At 38.9% G+C, this 21,684-nt stretch overlaps 1 protein-coding gene across 1 annotated transcript in view; it reads left to right on the plus strand.

Annotated features, from left to right (window-relative positions):
* Nucleotides 1-21,684, plus strand: part of SFMBT2 (Scm like with four mbt domains 2) — a 279,653-nt gene that overhangs the window by 163,493 nt on the left and 94,476 nt on the right. Inside the window, exons 8-9 of the mRNA XM_044679668.1 lie at nucleotides 16,510-16,611; nucleotides 20,023-20,170. Coding sequence (XP_044535603.1) covers nucleotides 16,510-16,611; nucleotides 20,023-20,170 — 250 coding nt within the window. The remainder of the gene's footprint in view (nucleotides 1-16,509; nucleotides 16,612-20,022; nucleotides 20,171-21,684) is intronic.

Raw genomic sequence — 21,684 nt, forward strand, 5'->3', positions numbered from 1 at the left:
TGGTAAGGGTGGGCAATGGGGGTCAAGTGACTTGCCCAGGGTCACACAGCTGGGAAGTGGCTGAGGCCGGGTTTGAACCTAGGACCTCCTGTCTCTAGGCCTGACTCTCACTCCACTGAGCTACCCAGCTGCCCCCTATATATATATTTTATATATAAAAAGTATATATATTTTATATTTTTATATAATATATGTAAGTATATATTTATATTTTATATATAAAAAGTATATATATTTTATATTTTTATATAATATATATGTAAGTATATATTTATATTTTATATATAAAAAGTATATATTTTATATTTTTATATAACATACATGTAAGCATATATTTATAGTTTATACTTATATAAAATACTTTTTTAGATGATTACTAAAATCGATCAACAAGCATTTAAGTGCTTGTTGTGTTTTAGGCACTTTTCTGGGATCTGAGGGTCCAAATATTCATGATGAAATAATGTCTCTTCAGAAGGATCTCATTTTCTGATGGGAGAAGCAATACTTTTATCATATAACTACATAAAATAAATAGAAAGACAATAATATAAAGAAATACAAATTTTGGAAAGGAGAGCAGCAACAGTGGAGGGATCAGGAAAGGCGATCTTCCAGGAGAAGACCGTGTTTGAGTGGTATCTTAAAGGAAGAGAAAAAGATGGACTTTATGAGGCAGAGGTGAGGAGAGAGTCCATTCTAGGGATGGGAGATGGTCCTGGGTGAAGATGCAGAGATGGGAGATGGAATTGCATGTGTGCAGAACAGAGAGAAGACATCGTAGAGGTAGATGATTGCCAGATTTGGCACCTGAATTAGGACGTTGAGGGAGAATGAGAAGTTGAGGATTATGCTGAGGTGAGTCCGGAAGACTGGAAAGATGGTGATACCTTTGATGAAGGAGAGGGTTTTGTGGGAAGGATAATGAGGATGCATAGGAAGGGCGAGGCACAGGGAGAGATGGAATGATGAGAGGTTTTGGTCTGAGAAAAGACCACGAAAAGGGATGAACTGAATTTTGCATATTTTGTGAAGACTGAAGGTTCCACAACCTAGCATAGTTAATCCAAAGCTGAACTCAGGGAACGTTTGATTTAAGTTAGGCAAATTTCAGTCTGGCTAACAAAGCCCTGAGATCTATTTATTTAGGGAAGACATTTCTGATGGTATATCATAGTGTGAAAGCAATTAGTTAAAGCTAAGTGAGTCTGGTCTCCAAGACCTCTCCCAAATGTTGTTAATCCTTTCTTTAGCATACTTCGTCTTTTTTGTAGATTACCATTTAATAATGAATGATGAAAAATATTGTGTATAATATTGATCTTTTTAGAGACATTGAAAACTGCTTTCCATGTACATATTCCCATCTGATTAAGAAGATTCAGACAATTTGATCACAGGACATGCTGAGAATTCTTAACTCTATTATTAAATTCTTCTTGGATATAAATGTTTATCTGGAAGCGTGCATGTAGACTTAACCTTTAGCAAAAACATCTCTCTTCCATTTTCCCACATGAGGCCAGGGTTTGGGTCTGTGGAAGAAAGATTAAGTACCACAGAGAGAGAAAAGACTTTCTTTCTCACTCCATCTGGTATAGCCAAAGGGGTAAGAAAGGATGTACACCATTAGAATTTTAGCACGGATGGATTGTGATTTTGCAGTTTCTATGGTGATTAATATTTTGTTGTTCAGCAGCTTAATACATTAACTACAAAAAAAAACCTGTGGCCATGTCTAAGGACAGACTTTCCCTTCCCTGATAATTTCTCTTATCAAGGAAAAAATGCAAATGGTATTTTGGAATTAGATATGTTTGAAGGTTGGCTTTCCTGCATTTGTGTGGCAGCTTGCTGCTCTTTGCATTTGCCAGTGTTATAAATTTAAATTCTGGGCCCTCAAACAAAATTTTGCAGAGAGTCTCTCCATTATCTCCCAAACCAATTCCCCTGCCCCCTCCTTCCCTAGAAAAGCCTTCACTATGAACATTTGGTAGAGAGGAAGGGATCTTGTTAATGATTTCATAAATAGTGCTAATACTGTTGGAGTAGTACTTCTAACTACTGTTTATTTTCTTTCTGTGGTATAGGTAATAGTTTGCTTTGGTAGAGTTCCCAGATTGGTAAATTGCAAACAAATGAATCTCATAGAGAAATTACTTTTAGTAAGACATGAGGGGGAAAAAAGGCTATTTCTAGTAAGAGTTAATTCTTTTTAAAAGTTGAGAGAGGTGCTTTTTCAGTAGTATGGAGGAAAGAGTGTTTTTGCCTTTTTTTTATTCATTGGATCTTGGGTTTTGAAGCCCTTGAATGTAGATTCCAAATGGATCAGAGGAAACATTGACTTTTATGGAGCCATGACCAAACAATAATTATAGCTAGAAGGTTCCTTGGGATGTATGTAGTACAATATAATAAAAGCCAAATCCCAATGCTACGTCTTTTACTAGTATTACAGGATCATAGATGTAGAGCTGGAGGAGACCTCAGACTCCAAGCCCTTGATTTTACAGATGAGGAAACTTGAGTTGTGAAAAGGTTAAGGGACTTGTCCAGGGTCTGCTGGTGGTTGATGGCTTTATTGTTGTTCATTTCCTCATGACTTCTTGTTTTATGTCTGTGAGGAAGGCATTAACTACACCTGAAATCAGAAGAAGTTGAATTTGAGCCTCAGATGTGCTATTTATTTACTTGTATGATTCTGAGCAAGTAATTTAACCACTTCAAACCTGCATACTCTCACTTGTAAAATGATGTTTTGGTAGATTCTATCTAAAGTCAAGCTCTAAATTCCTATGAACACGTGTTAGCCACCTTTCAAATTTCAATGAAAAGACCCAGAACTAGACATAGGTTCAGTCACCAAATATTTTCATCAGTAGGAAGGGAAAGGAGGTCCAGTCGTTTTACTTGTGTCTGAATCTTACTCTAAGGTGTTTTCTTGGCAAAGATACTGGAGTGGTTTGCTGTTTCCTTCTCCATTTCCAGTTTACAGATGACTAAACTGAGGAAATAGGGTTAAGGAACTTGCCCAGCTAGTAAGTGTCTGAGGTCCCATTTGAATTCGGGTCTCCCTGACTCAGGACCTGCCACTCTATCCGCTGTGCCACCTACCTCCCCTTAGGAAAGGAGTTAGGACAAGAAAAAATGTGAAGGCACAAGATTTCTCTAGGTGAATACGTGGGGATTATAGCCCATCCGGATGTGATCTTTAACAGAAGTGATCCTTTCTCAAAGCACAGCATCTCAAAATGCCTGCGGGTGTTCAAAACAGACTAAGCCCGGGGATAGCCCATCTATAAAAATGGGTCATGCTCCTGGATTCAGATCATTACAGGGTGGCCGTGGTCATACAGATGGGGCACAGGAATTGTGGCAGCTCCCTGCAGGAAAGCCTGTTTCACCTATCTGGTACCCAGCTGTGGTGCCCAGCGTCAGGCAGTGAGGCTGCCAGAGAAGGCTAGAAACAGATGCCCCTGCCACAGACCCCTTTGGCGCTCTCATGTAGTCTGCAGACTCCTTCTTAGAATGCTGGGTTTTTTCTCCTAAAGTGGATGTTCAATAAATCAGTTTGAAAGTAAAACAGGAAGCAAAAAACAAAATCACATAGCAGAACTGGAATATTGTTTTAAATGCACAAAAAATAGGCTTGCAACGGAAGCCAATTGTATTGAAATACATTCATAAAAATATCAAGTGCCAAGTTAAGAAGGCCTTGTCCTAAAGGGACCCTGCAAAAAAGATCCTTTGCTTCTCCACAGCAGAGTTCCTGGTGTAGATCCGTTAGCTTCTCTCCTGAGTAGACAGACCCATGTCATTTTAAGGGCTTTTCAGTATCTTTTGCTTTCATTCCTGAAATCAGGTGAGGTCTTGTCTTCCTGTATTTCTCCATTTATAACTTCAAAAATAAGTGTCAACAAGGACCCTAACAGTCCCACAACACCTGGCTGACATCAGAGATACGATCTTCCACATCAGCACTTATTGCCCTCCTCGCACCATTTCTCTTCCCAGAATGGTTATTGCAGTTGTAGGGTTTTGTTGGTACAGAGAACTCTCAAAGAAAATGCCCCTCCCAGCAACTCTGCTATGACCCATGCCTTAGTGGCCCGTGTCCCTGAGAGTTTAAGTGACCCGATCAGGACAAGGCACCACTCCGTAACAAATCAGTATTGGAGGTAACCCAAAAAGCCGGGAAGATGTTACTGTTACGTTGCAGAGATGGCAAATGGATATCTGGAGACAGAAAGAAACTGTGGTTACAAAATGTCATTCTGACATCATCAAGAAAGCTCTTATCAAATCCACCTAAATTCTTTTTCCTTTTTTAAATAAGGTTTCATTGTCGTTTAATCATTTGAGTCATGTTCAATCTTTATGACTTAATTTGGAGTTTTCTTGGCAGAGATACTACAGTGGTTTGCCATTTCCTTCTCCAACTTACAGATGAATAAACTGAGGCAAACCAGGGTTAAACGACTTGCTCAGGGTCTCTCTGCTAGTACATGTTTGAAGCTGAATTTGAATTTAGGTTTTCCTGTCTCCTAGCTACACTTAAATAGGATTATTACTCTAACATATCAGAGGAATGCCATAGATGGGTTTTATTTATATTTTAACAAAGTATGTGACAAAGTTTCATGCCATTCTTTCGTTAGGGCCACTAAATATGAATCAATAGGAATGAGATTCCTCTCTCTTAGTTTGAGGAATTTTAAAAGGAGACTTCAACTCATTCTATCCCCCCTTCAGTTCTCACATTTGGCAGTAAAGGCCTCTTCAAATGAGTGATTAATTATATAGTAATTCTGATAATTCCATATTAATGAAGGCAAAAGGAGAAAATTTGTATATAAGACTTTTATATTCAAATGAGATATATTTAAGGAGATTTGCTTCAAGGATCAGGTGGGGCAGAGATGGGAAGAAGGTTCTATAGTTTTCCAAAGCTATTTCCAGATCAAAACATATATGTGGATCCATATTTGTGTGTGTATTATATATGTATATATACACATACATAAATTTATAACTAAATATAATTTATACTAGCTATTATGACTTATAATTTCATATATAGTATCAATATAAAATAAACAAATAACTGGCTTTTATTGAATACATAATTCATTGAATTAATTAGGTGTAAGTCAATGAATTATATATTCCATAAAAGACTGGCGATTTTAAGAAATGTTCATTGTGACCTTGGACAAGTTATTAATCTTTCCGGATCTCAGTTTCCTCATCTACAAAATGAAGGAGTGATGATGGAGTGATTTCTGAAATCTAAAGTTCTATATTTCTACTATTTTCTGTGCTCATAATTTTGTATCAGCAACAAATGGCTTATCTTATTTCTATGAGGAAATAGGGCTTGCCAGTTGAAGTTTACCTGATCTTGGAGAATGGGGTTCGGAATGTTAGGCATTTCAGAACCATGCCTGTATTCTTTCAGAGTACTTAGTATATAAACGGCCTAGCATACGGAGCCTTCTGGCATCCTAGAAATAAAGAAAATAATGAGGTCATGAATAATCTGCCCCTTCCCCAAACGCAAAGTTTTCTGAATGAGGTGAGAAGTCTATATGCCCTGCTTTGAATTGGAATATTGGTAGTTAATATGCCAAAGAAGCAGAAAATGGTGAATAAGTCACAGAATTTTGAATGGGAAAATAGTCCACGTCTAAAGAAGCTACAGTTTAGCTTTTCATGAGTTATCTGCTATTAGTTTTGCAAATTCACATTACATTCGTTGGTGTGTAAGCTCCTTGGTTGTTGCCTTTTATCCTCGCTGGTTAGCCCAGTTTCTAGACCTTGGAGCCCTTATGAAATGCTTGCTAATTGATTGATTTGTACCATTTCTTACTGTAGACTGTCAGCTCTGTTAGGGCAGGGACTGTGGCTTACCTAAATTCATCCTTGCTCCAGCCTTCAGAAACCCTGTTTTGCATGTAGTAGGCACTATGTGTTTACAAATGTTTACTGATTTAACCCACATTTCCAGGGGGTCTAAATAATGACCTCCATCATCCTGTGCCTGAGGTCAGAACGAGCCTCCCTTTTCCTAAACAGACCCTCAGTTATTTACAGGATGTTCTTCTCTGTTGGGATAAAGAAAACTTCTGCTCTTCGGCAGCCTCTCCATTTCTATAAACACAGATTAAACCGTATGAGACACGCCGGGGGTTGCCGGGACCATTATTCTTTTTTTGTGAGCTCTTTTCCAGCAGGCTTTCGTTATCTGTGAGTGACTGTTCATCTGGCATTAAAGCAGGGTGCCCACAGCTCAGAATGTCATGGCATAGCCGTCCCAGGAGGAGGGGAATGGGACAAGAGCCTGGGGCTGCTCTGGGGCCCAAGGTAGCCGGGGAGGCTTACCTCCGGAGGGAGGCCCGAGACAAAGGGAGGCAGTGGAGGGGACGGCCCTTTCAGGGGTCCCGGGCTTGCCTTCTGACCCAGGCCCACACATAACAAAAGTCTACTTTGTCCCCTCGGCTGGAAGGAGAGGGCTAACAAGTTGAAGCGGAGGGCAGCAGGAAGGAAAGGAGGAGATGAATGGGCTATGTGCAGTATTGATTCCTTCCCAGGGAGGGGACGGCATGCAGGGCCACGGTGCATTTTAGTCACGAGATTAGGACTCTTGGGGGTCATTTTTCAATCGCCGCTGGATCAGCAACGAAGACAAGAAGGAGAAGCAAAGTGGTGCATTTTGTGGGGGCTTCCCTCCCGCGCTCCCCCCTTAGAAGTGTTATTCGGGGCATCCTTCCTTCTTTGAAGGCAAAGGGCTGAATGAGGCCTTAGTGGTGGGGGCAGCCGAGTTAGGAACATTCAGGGATGTTTCCATGGTAACAGTTAGTTGTCTCAGTGCCCTCGGCAGAAGGGGCACACATCAGTAATTCCACCAGCTATTTTCTCAGGGCCGGGGTAGGAGGCAGGGTGTGGGGGGAGATGGTCCAGCAGGGACACGGCCACGCTCTCTCACAACCCACAGTACTCAGATAGCCTGAGAGTTCCTGGCAGATGGGGAGAGAATTCAGGGGAGCGGAGGAGGGCAGGGTGACCCTCGCTTCTAGTTGGAATCCCCTTTGTGGGGATGATTCTCCACCCCTTGAAGTATACCCTCCAGGCGCTGGGTGCCATCATCCACCCAGAGCAGTTAATAGGGACCCTCCTTTATTTTATCCATTTGTTTTCAGGCTTTGGAGAGCGACTTGTTTAGAATATTGTGAAAATAGTCATTTCCAGTGAGAAACAGTGTGATTCAAGTTATAGAGCGTGGTTCTTATCACAAAAAATTTTTAAAGCATTTTTCTTTAGCGTTTGACTTGTAAGAAACAATAACGAACCTTTTATCTTGCAACTGTAAGTCAAAAATGAAAGTGCTTTTTTTTTGAGTTTGGCTTATAGAATCTTACATTTTTGTTATAAATAAAATAATATTTTGTTATAAAGAGTTCATGGGTTTGATTTGATTTGTTCCTAGAAAATGGAAATCCTGTGATCTTATTGATTTAATGAATGCTGGCATCATAATAGCTGTTTTGGGATAAAGCTAATACTTAAGGGAGTCATTTTTTTATTGCATAAGGTTTAGTTTGAAAGTTACTTCCCAAATGCAGGCACTGAATCATTGATAGAAAGAAGATAGCAATAACACAATAATTGGGGTGGAGATTTTTAAGCGAGGCACACTACCATCCCTATTTGAATAAAGAAAGTAAAGAGCAGTTCATTATGTATCAGGTTGAGTGTAATACTAATTTAACAGCCTTCCTTTCACTTCACTGAAACCTATTCTTAGAAATTATGTAAATTAATTGGGGTCTTGAAGAGAAGCCTATGCAATGTTCTAATTCCCTATAGACTAAAGCAATCAGAGCATCAGAACTGAAAAAAAAATCTTGTGTGGTACAGCAGTGCTTTTGATGAAAAGATGATATACCCCCAGATATTTTATTACTCTTTTTAAAGGCTTTCTTTTTCAGCTATATTATTTTTCTTTATTCTACATCATGAAAAATAGGGAAGAAAAGTAATTATGGAAAGAATAATTAAAAGTTTGACTCAGATAAGGCCTTAGCCATATAATGTTCAGTAGCGCATCCTTCTGTTAGCGTGTTGATTTTTGCATTTTTTTCTTTAAAATAATATCCATGACAAATACTTTCAGAAATGTTTGTGGTGACTATTTGGAACCCGTTTTACCCTGTATCAAATTATGCCTTTGTATATTTATATGTATGTATAGAATGTCCCAAAAGTCTCAGCACAGTTTTAAACTTTAATAGCTTTATTTTTTAGGTATGTTTGTCAGCGGGGATGTAGTCATCTAAGGGTGTAAAGAAAGAAAGAAAGAGGCATTAGTTGATAACTGTACCTCAAATTAAAAAGAGCATAACTTGAAATTCCTAAGTCATCTGGGATGAAAAGAATAATTCAGCTCTAAAATGACATATGTGAGAGAATTGAGTTGGAAATGGCTCTGTGTTTTGTTCTGTTCCTTTTTCTTCTTTTTCAATGAAATAAATAAAATACTTTGCTCCCTACTGCACAAGCTTGGACTAGAGCTCAAAGTAAAGCCTATCATTTATCAAAAGCTTCAGTTTGTCATGATATAGCTTGTTGTCATGCTGGGAAAAAAAAACCCAAAACTTTGTTTATGCCCTGTCATTGTTGACTGATACCAAACCATCTCTTTTGGCAGTAGTATTTTATTAATAGCTATATTTATATACTATGACTTTCATCCAAGTAAAGAGCAGGCACTACCATAATCAAGGTTTTATTTTATTTTTCCAAAAGGAAAAAACCTCTACAGATAAGTAATTTAATATAATTCATTGTTTTTCACATTTTTTTTCCTAGGAGTTAAGTGAGTTTGGTCATTCACCTTTTCTGTATTGTATAGATGAGAAAACAGAGGTACATAGGCTATCCCCTAGACAGTGAAATGCATCCTAGTTAGACTTTTGTGAAACTTAATCATTGATCCTCCAATTCCTACAGTTGATCTTAATTTATCCTTATTTGAGTCTTTTCACTATCCTGGATACCTTCCCCTGAATATATCCTATCTTAGCAATGCCTTTCTTAAAGTTTGGCATAGAGACCTGGCCAATATTCCAGTTGTACTTTACCAGGACACAAGACCATGGAACTCTCACTTCTTCCATCCTAGGCGTCATATGTCAGTGGTTTGATCTTGCTGATGTGATGATTCCTGATATTATTACACATCACAACCCATTTATGATTTCTTCATTCAACCTCATTAAACCAACAAAACCAACAAAATGATCGCCTAGTCTGGAAGATTGCTCTCCAACAGAGTCCATGACGTGCAGATGTGGCCTCGGACCATCAACTCCTGGTGGCAACTTTTAGAACAAAGTTGAAATCATTCAACGACCTTTCAGGCAGATTACACCACAAGTTCGAAGATCTGCCAAAAACGAAACAAAGGCCGTCGGAATGACATGGGCCCAGCTGGGGGAAGTTGCCCAGAACAGAGTCCGTTGGCGTGAGATGGTTGCGGCCCTATGCTCCTCTAGGAGCCAACAGGAATAACGTATAAATTGTACCCATATTTTCCTATAGACCCGTCACTGAGAATCCATGAAGTACATTTATGACTTTCCTATAAGTCTTCTTGCATTTGGGGTGTCCTGCCTATGGCACTCATAGGCAGCTTAGTGGTGCCTTGGATAGAGTGGCAGACCAGGGGCCAGGAAGACCCAAGTTTAAATTTAGCCTCCAGACTAACTTGGGCAAGTTGTTTTTCCTTTCAAAGCCTTAGTTTCCTTATCCATAAAATTAAGAGGTTGGTCTCAGTGGCCTCTAATAGCCCTTTCAGCTCTGAATCTAGCATCCTGTGATATCTCCTGTGCTGCAGCATCCTCCCTTCCAATACTCCTACCTCTGAGAAAGAAGCGTCCTCTCTCATGACATCACTAACCTTTTCTCCATGAGCCCCCTCTCTCCTCCTCCTCCTCCTCGGCCTCTTCCTACAGCTCGCTCCATCATCCTTTCCTTCTTTTACTCATCCTCAGTCACTCTCTAGCTATTAAGCCAAACCAAACCAAACCAAACCAAACCATGAATCCACATTTTCCTAGTGCCCAAGTCACTCCTTTGGAGAAAGACAATTTAGCATTCTGTTACAGTATCGCAAAAAGGTGAATGTGATGCCTTTAACCAGTTATTTTTGGTCGCTACAAATAGGTGACTTAGAGAATGAAAGAAATTCAGAGTTAGAAGGAATTCCCGAGGTTATCCAGTACAATTCAACTCATACCTAGGCACTGGTGAGAAGAAAATGGATTGGAATAGGATTGTAGAAAACAAGTTAAGGCTTATAAGGGCCCTTTTTCAATGTCACGAGTACTCTACTTGACTAAGAATAAGCTCCCTAGAAGAGAAATGGTCACAGCTACTTGAAAAGACATTCCTCAAATAAAATGAATGGCATTTTAGTTTTGATCAATATGAAACTACTTTAGGGCAAGAATAAAATGTGTAGTGAATGAATGTAAATGGGAATGGGATTACCAGCATGTATTAAGAAGTAGGTTTTCTGCATCCCATTTGACTGGACTCCAGTATGTTTAAAAAATGACCCATTTTTGAATAGATCTCACATATTTGAGAATTTTCTGAGGCTTTAGCAAGTACCAAATGATTTTTAAGTATGATATCATTCTTTATTTAATGATGTTGATATTTGAACTCTACCCCAGAATTATCAAAGGCAAAAATGAATCAATCATAATGAGTTTCTCAGTGATCAACAAGCAAATTTTCTATTCTGTGAGTCGTCTGCAAGAACCCTGAACCTCCTTTCTCATCTTTTTAGTAGGGCTGGGATCAGGGTGAGTCTGTCCAGAATGAGTTATCTCTCTCTGATTTCATCCCAAAATTAATAGCATGGCTAAGGATAATGTGTTGTTTTCTATTCTCTACACTTCTCTTATGACTAGCCTGGTAATGGGAGGAAGGGAAGAGGAATGGGGGCTTAAAACTTTGCCTATGACAGACTTTAAGAAAAATTGGTTAGTTTTGTTGTATTGTTAAAGACCATCTCCCTGATCTTTTATTCATTTTATAAAATTTTTAAAATAAGGAATGACATTAGAAAATACAAGTAATATAAAAACATAAGAAATAAAAATTTATTTCTAAAATCTAAATTAAAAAAGTTAATCATGAATTTTTTCCTAGTTCAAGCAATATTTGTTTTTTCCACAACATATTAAAACAGGGAAATATGTATTTTATTATATATGTAGTAAAATACATATTTTATGTATTTTACATATGTACATATACATATATATGTAGTAAAATACATACACACACACACACACAACATATCATATTACCCACCTTCTTGTGGAAGAGGAAAAAGAAAAAAATGAGACAGATTTTTGGACATAGTTAATCTGAGAATTTGTCAGAAAAGGTTCAAAGGAAGTATTTTTCTTTAACTCGATGTCACTTATCCAAAAGAGAGGCTCTCCCCCAGACAAAGGGGAATGAAAAGAGATGGCCTAGCAGATGTGAGTACTCCTGACATTGGGTCAGAGTTGTGGGAGATGGGGAGGAGAGTGAAGATTTAATTTGTGCAATCTGAGGAGACCCACCAGAGTGGGGAGACCCTGGGCCAGGCCTGGTGTTGTGTCATCCAAACAGGGTCAGCTAGGATACAAACTCATGCAAGGGTCAGCCTTGAGAGAAACTTGGAGTGAACATGGTCACTTCAGTTAGTGGTATCCTTTTGTTAAGAGAGTGGGTAAAGGTGATATCTACCATAGGGTAGTATGACAATTTCCTATTTGTATGATAGTCACAGAAGGGCAACTAAGGGGTACTATAGAGCACAGAGCACCAGGAAGACTCCTGTTCCCAAGTTCAAATCCAGCCTCAGGCACTTACTTGCTATGTGATGCCTCACTTACCCAAGGTTGCCTCAGTTTCCTTACCTGTAAAATGTGTAGGAAAAGGAAATGGCAAACCACTCCAGCACCTTTACCAAGAAAATCCAGATGGGGTCTTGAAGAGTAAGACATGACTGAAATGACTGAAAAACAACCATTAGGAATGGATAGACAGTCAGACCCAAAGTCAGGAAGGCCCGAGTTCAAATTCCACTTCTTACCCATACTGGCTGTGTGATCCTTTTCTAGTCCCCTTCACTCTCAGTGCTCTAGAACCAAGTGGTGCAGAGATGGGTAGAAAGGGAATTTTCTAACGTGGAAATTCCCTATACCAATTAAATCATAGGTTACACCCTTCTCCTTATGTGTGTAAGTCTCTGTTCTCAATGATGGCAAATGCCAATAATGACAGAAAGAAGCTGATTTTCTCATGGGGATGGGGGGAGAAAACATGCACCTTATTGAAATCTTATCTGGGTCTTACATCCCTCCATATCACCATTGAGGTTCGCACGAATGGCCCTGGTCATTAAGTTTAAATTACTTTTAGCATTCTAGGCTCTTTATAGAAAGTGATGTTCTATAGAATACAGTTTCAAAAAATCCCCATGAAAAATGTTTAAGGTTTTTAGTGCTTAAAAAAATCCCTCATTCTCTGTCATTTGGAAGCTCTACTTACATATGAAAAGGAAGCATTTCAGTGCTACTAAAGGGATTGTTGACAAACTAGAGGGCCTCTTTCACAGTCTGTAATTTCATCACTTGCCAGGGTGTTCTAGAAAGCCTTTCCACTTGGGAAGCACTATTGGAGCTTAGGGACCACTGGCAGGGCCCCCAAGACCCTAGGGGTTTTGGAGACAGCAGCGCAGGTGTGATGTCTGCTCCTGCCCAGGGTCCAGTTCAGGGCCTCATCCTCTCTGAATTCCTTGCCTGTCCATCTTCTTCATATTCTCAGATACTTACTCGCTTGTGGGATCCTGGCCAAGTCACTTCCCCTTTCTTGCCTCAGTTTCCTCAACAATAAAAGGAATGTAATAATTGCCCCTCCATCACAGGGTTGCCATGACGATCAGATATATTTGTAAAGCACTTAGCATAGTATCTGTTGTATAGTAAACTGTATATTATTATTATTTCTCTTTTCTGTCTTGTTTTTCTGAGAAACCTTTTTCTAATGACTTTTTAAAGAAGAATGCTGGTTCTTACTATGAAATGTAAACTGTGTAATATCTAAATTTCATAAATTGTGAATTTTGGGGGTGGAATGGAAATATAAACTTCTTGAGGGCTGAGGCTGTTTGTTTCAATTCTTTTTCATCCCCCTGACCTTAGCTTAGTGCCTGGTACATAGTATATGCTTAATTAATGCTTGTTGATTGGTCCAGTCAAACAACAATTTTTAGAGTACAACAAGGCCCCTGTATCTACATCTGTGGGGGTCATGTCCCCAAACCTTGGATAGAAGCAAACACCTACTGACCCTGTATATAGTCACAATTTTCTTGTACGTACATATGTTTAATAAAGTTTACACACAGTAAGACATTACTAATGTTAAATACAGAAATAATAAAACGCATCGTACATTTGTTATAGAATACTCTACAGTAGCCCCCCCTATTCCCCCAAGACCCCGCAGGGGGATGCCTTAAACTTCAGAGAGTACTCAACCTTATATAGACATTTCTTGCTTGAATTTTTAATACCTATGTTAACTTTGCCATCAAATACTGTGTGCTTTCTCCTCCCACTTTCCCTTCAGCTTGGCCTCTACTTCCTCACACACACAAAAAAAAGAACCTTAAAGAAAAAACCCTCCCAGTGAGAACAGAAGAGCTTGAGTGTGTGCTCTTCCCCCTTCGGGCAGCCTTCAGGGCACACAGGACCCTGCCTGGAAAGTGAACCTGTAAATAAAGGGTGAGGGGGGCCACTCTATTTCCTTGTGCTGCAGGATATGAGATAAGAAATTTAAGAGGGAATGATGGGTGCTGGGCAGGCATTGATAATACTGGACTCCTCTGAGGAAAGTGGAATGGGGAATGGAAGATCCTGGGGGGCAGTCCTGCTAGAGGCAGTACTAGATCATTAAATGGTCCTGAGTTTGGGGACTTCACAACTCCTCATGCCTCTCTTTGAGCATTGTCTAGAGATATCCCTTTAATAAAATATATTCCAGAGAGGTTATTTCTGCATTATTCTGGACTGGGTGGGCTCTGTAGGTTGTCATCTAACCTCTTTTAGCCAAGCTAAATTAATTAGACCAGCTTTTAATTGAAAGAAAAAAAAAAAAAAAGAGGAAACGATAACTCCCAGATTGGTCTGTGTGCTTCACACTCACCCGAAGTAAGTATTTTGAAATGCCAGAATTTATCTGTGGCCATTATTTCCTATGGGTTAGGCTGTAAATACATCCATTTATCCACCTCTATTTATATAGCCTGTGAGTGATGAGGTGGCCTTCATTTCAGAAAGATAAATCCTAGTTTCAAGCTCCTAGCCAGCTGTATCTATAGCTGAATGACTAAAGTGAATGTTGGAATTTGTTTTCCACTCTGAAGGGGACTGCAATGAGGAGGTTATAAATCTGGCATCTCAGTAGTAAACAAGAAGTTCTTTAACTTATTTAGTAGAGGGGAGTTCTTGATTGCTCTATGCACCCATCTCCAAAATATATGTGATCAATAAGTGTTTATTGATTGACTGGGGAATAGGATACATTTAATGAAAGAAGATAGGGTTAAAACCGTGTTATCCATAAGATTGGTGCTAGAGCACCTTTTGTCAGGAACCCTTTGCCAGTCTCCTGTAGCCTATGGAGTCCTTCTTAGAATGCTATTTTTAAATGCATGAAATAAAAAATTGGGGATTACAAAGGAAAAGAGTTATATAGAAATGTAGTTATCACATGTTTTTTAAAGTTCAGACTCCAGGTTAAGAACCCATGCTCTTAGAGTAATTGTGATCTGTAATAGAAAAAAATCCTATAATTTAATCATGTTGCTGCTTCTGCCTTAAAGAGAATGATTGATTTTACTTACTTCACAGTGTGGTAAGGAAAATGTTTTACAAACCTTAAGGGCTATATAAATGTAAGTTGTTGCTATTCTTATTCTTACTATTATTAGCATAAAAGGGCTATATATTATTTTCCTTTGGAGTTATACATATTTTATAAAATTTTTATTTTAAAAACAAATTTGCACACAATTTCCCCAAAGTTATATAATCCAAATTGTCTCCCTCTCTTCTTCCCTCCCCCTCCTGGAGCTGGCAATCAATTCAGTCTGGGTTATATATGTATTATCATGCAAAATATGTTTCTATGTTATTCATTTTTGTCAGTGAATAATCTTATAAAACCAAAACCTTAAAACATATATACCTTTAAAAACATAAACCTTAAAAGAAGTGATAAATCATATACATGCATCTGCATTGTTACTCCAACAGTTCTTTTTCTAAAGGCTTTTTCATAAGTGCCTCAGAATTGTCCCAGATCATTGTTTACCTGTTAGTCTATCACATTTGAACATTCCACAATATATCAGTTACTGTGTATAATGTTCTCCTGGTTCTGCTTATTTCACTCTGCATCAGTTCATGTAGGTCTTTACATTTCTTTCTGAAATCATCTTGTTCATCATTACTTACAACACAATAGTATTCCATTACCATCATATACCATAGCTTGTTTGGCCATTCTCCAATGGATGGACATCCTTTTAGTTTCCAATTCTTTGCCACCATGAAAAGAACAGCTATAAATATTTTTGTACAAGCAGGTCCTTTCCCATTTTTTTCTCTCTTTGGGATACAGACCTTGTAGTAGTCTTACTGGCTCAAAGGGTAGCATTCTTTTATCGCCCTTTGGGCATAATTCCAAATTGCTCTCCAGAATTATTGGATCAGTTCACAATTCCACCAGCAATGTATTAGTGTTCCAATTCTGCCACATCCCCTCCAACATTTATCATTTTTCTTTACTATCATATTGGCAAACCTGATAGGTATGAGGTGGTACTTCAGAGTTGTTTTAATTTACATTTCTTTAATCAAGAGTGATTTAGAACATTTTTTCTTATGATTATTGATAGCTTTGATTTCTTCATTTGAAAACATCATATTCATATCATTTAACCATTTATCAATCATAGAATGATTTGGATTCTTATAATTTGACTTAGTTCTTTAAATATTTGAGAAATAAGACCTTGATCAGAGAAATTTATTATAAACATTTTTTCAACAGGGCTATATTTTAACTAATATTTTCTTCCTATTAGGAGCAAAGCAGCATTATGTGAATTTGTTCTTTATTCTTTTTAAATCCAAAGATTGCTTTAGATCCTTTTTCCCTTCCTCCAAAATCCTGGGGAAAAATTATTCGTTGCTGCAGAAAATAATCAGTTACTATATGTTACAATAATTAGAAATTTGAAGCAGGGAGAGTTAATTATTTCAGGCTGATTTCAGTCGTTGCCAAATAAAATGTTTAAAAATATTATCCTGACAAGTCTCTGAGTTAATTTTCAGCACTGTCATTGCATTCATTCTTTCTTACTCCCCTCAACAGGATCATGCGGATTTACGAAGCCATTTCTTCACAGTTGGTATGAAACTGGAGGCAGTGGATATGAGTGAGCCCTTTAATATCTGTCCTGCATCAGTGACTAAGGTGAGCCCCCTGAAAAGAGAATTAAACAAGGAGTTCAACTTCAAAATCAGGCTTTTTTTTTTTTTTTTTTTTTTTGGTGCATGGAGAGGCAGGAGGGGCCACCTACCATCTAGAAGACACAAACATAGATTCAGTACTTCCCCATCTGGCACTATTTCTCATGTGGCTAGAGATTCTTAGAGTCATTTAGGGTGAATCCCATCAGATACCTTCTGTATAAAATGGGGAGGGATCCGTCTCCTTCCCATCTTCCTGGGATGATGCATTTCGAGGGGTTGCAAGTAATAATTTCTCTGAATGTAGAGAGAAGATGCTGCCCCTGTCACTTCCAGGATGAAATAGAAAATCCTCCGGCATTCAATGCCCCTCATCACCTTCAAGCTGGTAGATGAGGGCTGTGTAGTATTCCCCTAGTATTCATTTGTTTGTTACCCAATAACAGCTTTGACATAGTTGGGCTTTTTATTTTTTATTTTCTTAAATTTATGCAATTTGGGAGCCCCCCACTCAACTACCGCTTTGATGCTTCAGTGTGGTGCAGAGTTGACCATGTGTTCTTGGAAGCTGTTGCCAGCTGGTTCTGGCAGAGCCCACCCCTTTGGAAGGGCTTCAGAGAGAGGCCCAGCCACTGCCTGTCAGTCTGTCGCCGGAGGAACAGCCTCGCTAAATTTGGGTAGACTCAGCACCATATTGGCTGCGGGGTGATGCATTTTTCAGCCACAACAAATCTCAGAGAGCTGCCTGCTCAGGCACAGGGGGGCTGGGATGTGTGTGAAGGGAGGCAGCCCCCACCGAGACTAGATCATGGAACCTCGAGCTACGGAAGCGAGGAACACTGCCGGTCACTGCCCTGTGGTCACCCCAACGGGTGAGCGGGCCCTGGGCTCTACAGTTCATTTTTTAACCTTTTCTTCTTGAGATAGTTTGCTTTCTAATAGAAGCTGTTGCTTTCTAGGAGCCGCTAATCCTTACCATCTGTCTCCTTTCAGTTTTAAAGTCCCTAGATACTATGAATATTGTAGAAGAAAGGTGGTTTTGGGGTGTTGTTACATGTTTTTTTTTTGTTTGTTTTTTGGTGGCGGGGACAGAAGAGGGAAAGGATGGAGAAACAGGATTCAAAATTTAGAAATTAAATGGAAATTTGAGGGATCATAATCCAAAAGGCAAAGCTCATAGATTTTTTTTTAAATGTTCCCCTCTCCTATGCTGGATCATCTCACCATTTGGAGGCCTTCCTACTGTGCTGCTTTTAGGGTTAGCCTATTTCTTTCCAAATGCTGAAGAATGATAGCTTGCTGGAGCCCGGCCAGTTCTTTCTAGCAACAGTTGACACAGTAATGCCAGCTGCAGGTTTATTTGTATTATTTATCAGGTTGTCTTAAAAGACAACTATTTCTGCAATGTCACCTTCACCTGGTGCTTAAAGAATAACAAAGTGGGATGACAGCTTTTAGGGAGGGCTAGCCTGATGCTCCCAAAGAGTCTACCTCTGCCCTACTTTTTTAGGCTTAGAGTTCATTATTATGGATGACGTTAAATCATAGTTGCTGAGTGAGAATGGAAGTGACACTCTCATTCTAATTGGTGTAGCTTTGTGTCTGTACGTGTTTCTGATTCCTTTTTATTCCCAGACTAGTTGGAAATACCTCTTTTGGGGGTTTTACTTGTGGGGATTATTTTTCTCCATTAAGCAGTCCTGTTTGGAACAAGTTTCCCCTAATATTTTAATTGTTTTCTTTGTCATCCCGTTGTTCTTTTGTATAGGACCCTTGTATCAAAGATTAAAAAAACAATTAGTCATCCTACTTAACATTTTGCCCCTCTCATAATCATACTTCTCAAACATTTTAGGCTTGCAGTGCAAAGAATTATTATGAGTGTCTATCCTATGTTTATTCAAGACTCATCTTTCAGTAAAGAAGCACCATAAATTACCAGAATTTTCTTATGTATCAAGAGCTTTACAACTATACATTTCCTTTTAAATATAGGAAATGTTTTAGAATGTTGTCCTACACAGTGTTGCATAAGCCATATTGTTATGACTACTATAATTTAAATTGCATTTTTTGGTCCAAGGTTGTTCTTTTTAGAAAATTGTTTCAAAGGAAAAAAATATAACAGTGTAACAAATAGAGACAAATGTAGACAGGCATGAACTGGAACTTTTAATAAAGAGCCCAGCTGGAGCTTTAAAGGAAGCATATTCTTGTGATTCTAAATAAGGGCTCATATCATCATGGTAAAATAGAAAGAACACCAAAATGGAGGTGAAAAATTGTGACTTTTTGTCCGGACTCAGACCTTGGACAAGGCACTTATTCTCTCTAGGCCTCAGTTTCCTTCTCTGGAAAATAAGGGCTCATCGAGCGAGATGGACCCACTGTGGTTCAGTGACATGTATGTAACATCCACTGGAAGCAAGGCAGTGGGCCAGCCGGCCTCCCCAGAATTGGGTAGAATCCTAGTGGTACTGCTTAGATGTCGGGATGGTCATTATCACATGTCTGTTACTGCAATCAACCACAGAACTGAGGAACTCATCCTTGACCCTCGCAGATGCCGGCTAGGGGAGACCTTGGCCAGGAATCCCTCTCCTCAGAAAGATGACGTTTGCGTTTGGAATCTTAGACGAGCAGGGAGAATTTACCTTTAACCTTTTCGCCTCATTTTGCTCTTCTTCTCCTTTAAGCTTTCCTTCTTTCAGAGGTGACCCTTTTCTCCTGTTTGTAAGCATTGCTTTTGTCTCTTAATGACTTACCCTTTCTCTGATTTGGGCTTTCGCATTGCCTGGGACAGGGGGTGGCTGGAGTCCTCCTCTTCCTCCCCTCCGCCTCCTGGCTTCCTCTAAGACTTCTCTGTGATGTATTCCAGGGATGTTTTCTACATATGTAGTGCTTATCTCTTGTCTCCCCCATGCCAGCCGGAGCGCTGTGTGCCCCAGGGGCAAAATTTCTTTGTAGCCCCAGAATTTAGCCCAGCCCTTATCGACTGGACACCCTACAGATCTTTCTATGTCAATCTTTGTTTTCCTTAAGGTCCCTTCTAAGTGTGCTGCTTCTACGTGTTTCTTTCTTCATTTTCCCTCTTCTCTTGATGTTTCCCACCCTCAGCCACCCCCATCTCTTATAGATTGGATTTTCCTTGATCTTCTTTATCTGCCTTTAAAAAAAATTTACCAGGAACCTTTAAAGTTTCTCTTGGAAAAAAATTCATGATTCATATCTCTCCTTTTTTTCCCCCTTCAGACTGATTCAGTAATATGCACGGAATAGAATAGTTTCTGATTAAATCATCGCTATCAAAAGACATTCATTGTCTGCTAGTGCATAGAAATGTGCCAGTATTTAATGTGTAAGGATTCAGTAAAATAAGAGTAATATTTGGCTTCCTTTTTTCTTTTACCTTTAGGTTTTTAACAATCATTATTTGCAAGTGACTATTGATGATTTGAGACCAGAAGCTAAAAAAATCTCAATGCTGTGCCATGCGGATTCCTTAGGGATTTTACCTGTACAGTGGTGCCTTAAAAATGGAGTCAACCTCACACCACCCAAGGGTTGGTATTCATTGATCTTTTGCTTTGCCTTGGGGTGCATGGGGTACTTTGGGGCAGTTTTGTTTTTTGTTTTGTCTCATCCACATGGAAATAATGCCTCTGCTTAGGAGAATAATGGCTGAACAGGAATTGCCGAGTGTCGTAGAAAGAAATGTAAGGAAGCCACAATAGAGGTGACTACAACAGCAAAGGTGGTATAGGTCTGAAATTGTTTTTCCTTGAACCAACATTTAATACTCTTTTCCCCTAAATCAGTGATTCCCAAAGTGGGCGCTACTGCCCTCTTGTGGGTGCTGCAGTGATCCATAGGGGCAGTGATGGCCACAGGTGCATTTATCTTTCCTATCAATTGCTATTAAAATTTAAAAAAACTTAATTTCTAGGGGGCTAAGTAATATTTTTTCTGGAAATAGGCCAAAAAAGTTTGGGAAGCACTACCCTAAATCCTCAACTTCTCTAGTTTGTATGTGTTTTACTCAATGGACTCCTTCATCCCAAAGGGCCCAGTTCTCCCAAGTGCCTATGTCTGATACATTATAGTCCATGTAAAGAAAAGATTAAATCAATTATTGTTGTAAATCAGGGACCAGGAATTCCTTTCATTCTTTGAACTGCTGTCAGACTCTCATCATTCTAATCTGGTATACTTCAAAGACCTGGGTTCAAATTCTGTCTATGCCCGTTATTTGCTTGTGAACTAGAACAAGTCACTTCCCCCTTTGAGGCTGTAACGTCCTCATCTGTAAAATGATGTGATTGGACTAGTTAATGTTTAAGGGCCTCTACCTGTTTCTCACTAAGATTCTAGCCCCTATTTTAAATCTAAGGCAGCACACCAAGTCCAACTTTGGACCTGGTCAATTGTTTCCTCTTCCTTCTTCCTGTACCCCCTCCCATTCCCCTAGTCCCCATAGCAACCAGGAAAATCAACTGAGAGAGGAAAGAAGAACCAATTAGATTAGATTTAAAGTTGAATTTGAACAGATAATGAAGGCAGCCTTGCGAATATGAGGAAGCAGGCAATTCTAAGTTTAGTGAACAAAATTAGAGAAGACTCTTTATTAATTATTAATGCTGGTTCACTTTAAATGCCTCCTAGTTACATGTGTCATTTGTAATAAACTTGAAATTTGCCCCAGAAAATAAAATATTGAATATATAAAGATAAGCTACAAAACTATAGAAAAATTTGAATTTAGTCATGTATTTCAGACTCTTCAGTTGTTTATCTTTGAAGATCTCTCCTATCACTTTTAACTTCAAAGAAGTTTTAATATAAAAACTAAGAGATTTACTTTTGACAGATGATACTGTAATAGTATAACCACACAAGATGGCATTGGATGTAATGTTTTAACTATACCTCTTTTTAGGGTACCATAATGACCATTTGTATGTATAATTGTGTCAAAAACTTTCTGATTGAATTAATTGTATTGAACTATCATGTTTTTTTGAAGAAAATGCTAACATTTCTTTGAATCTCTATTTTGCATTTCTCATTCTTGGTCAAG

This window comes from Gracilinanus agilis, chromosome 5, assembly GCF_016433145.1.
Source record: "Gracilinanus agilis isolate LMUSP501 chromosome 5, AgileGrace, whole genome shotgun sequence".
In the NCBI taxonomy this organism is placed as follows: Eukaryota; Metazoa; Chordata; class Mammalia; order Didelphimorphia; family Didelphidae; genus Gracilinanus; species Gracilinanus agilis.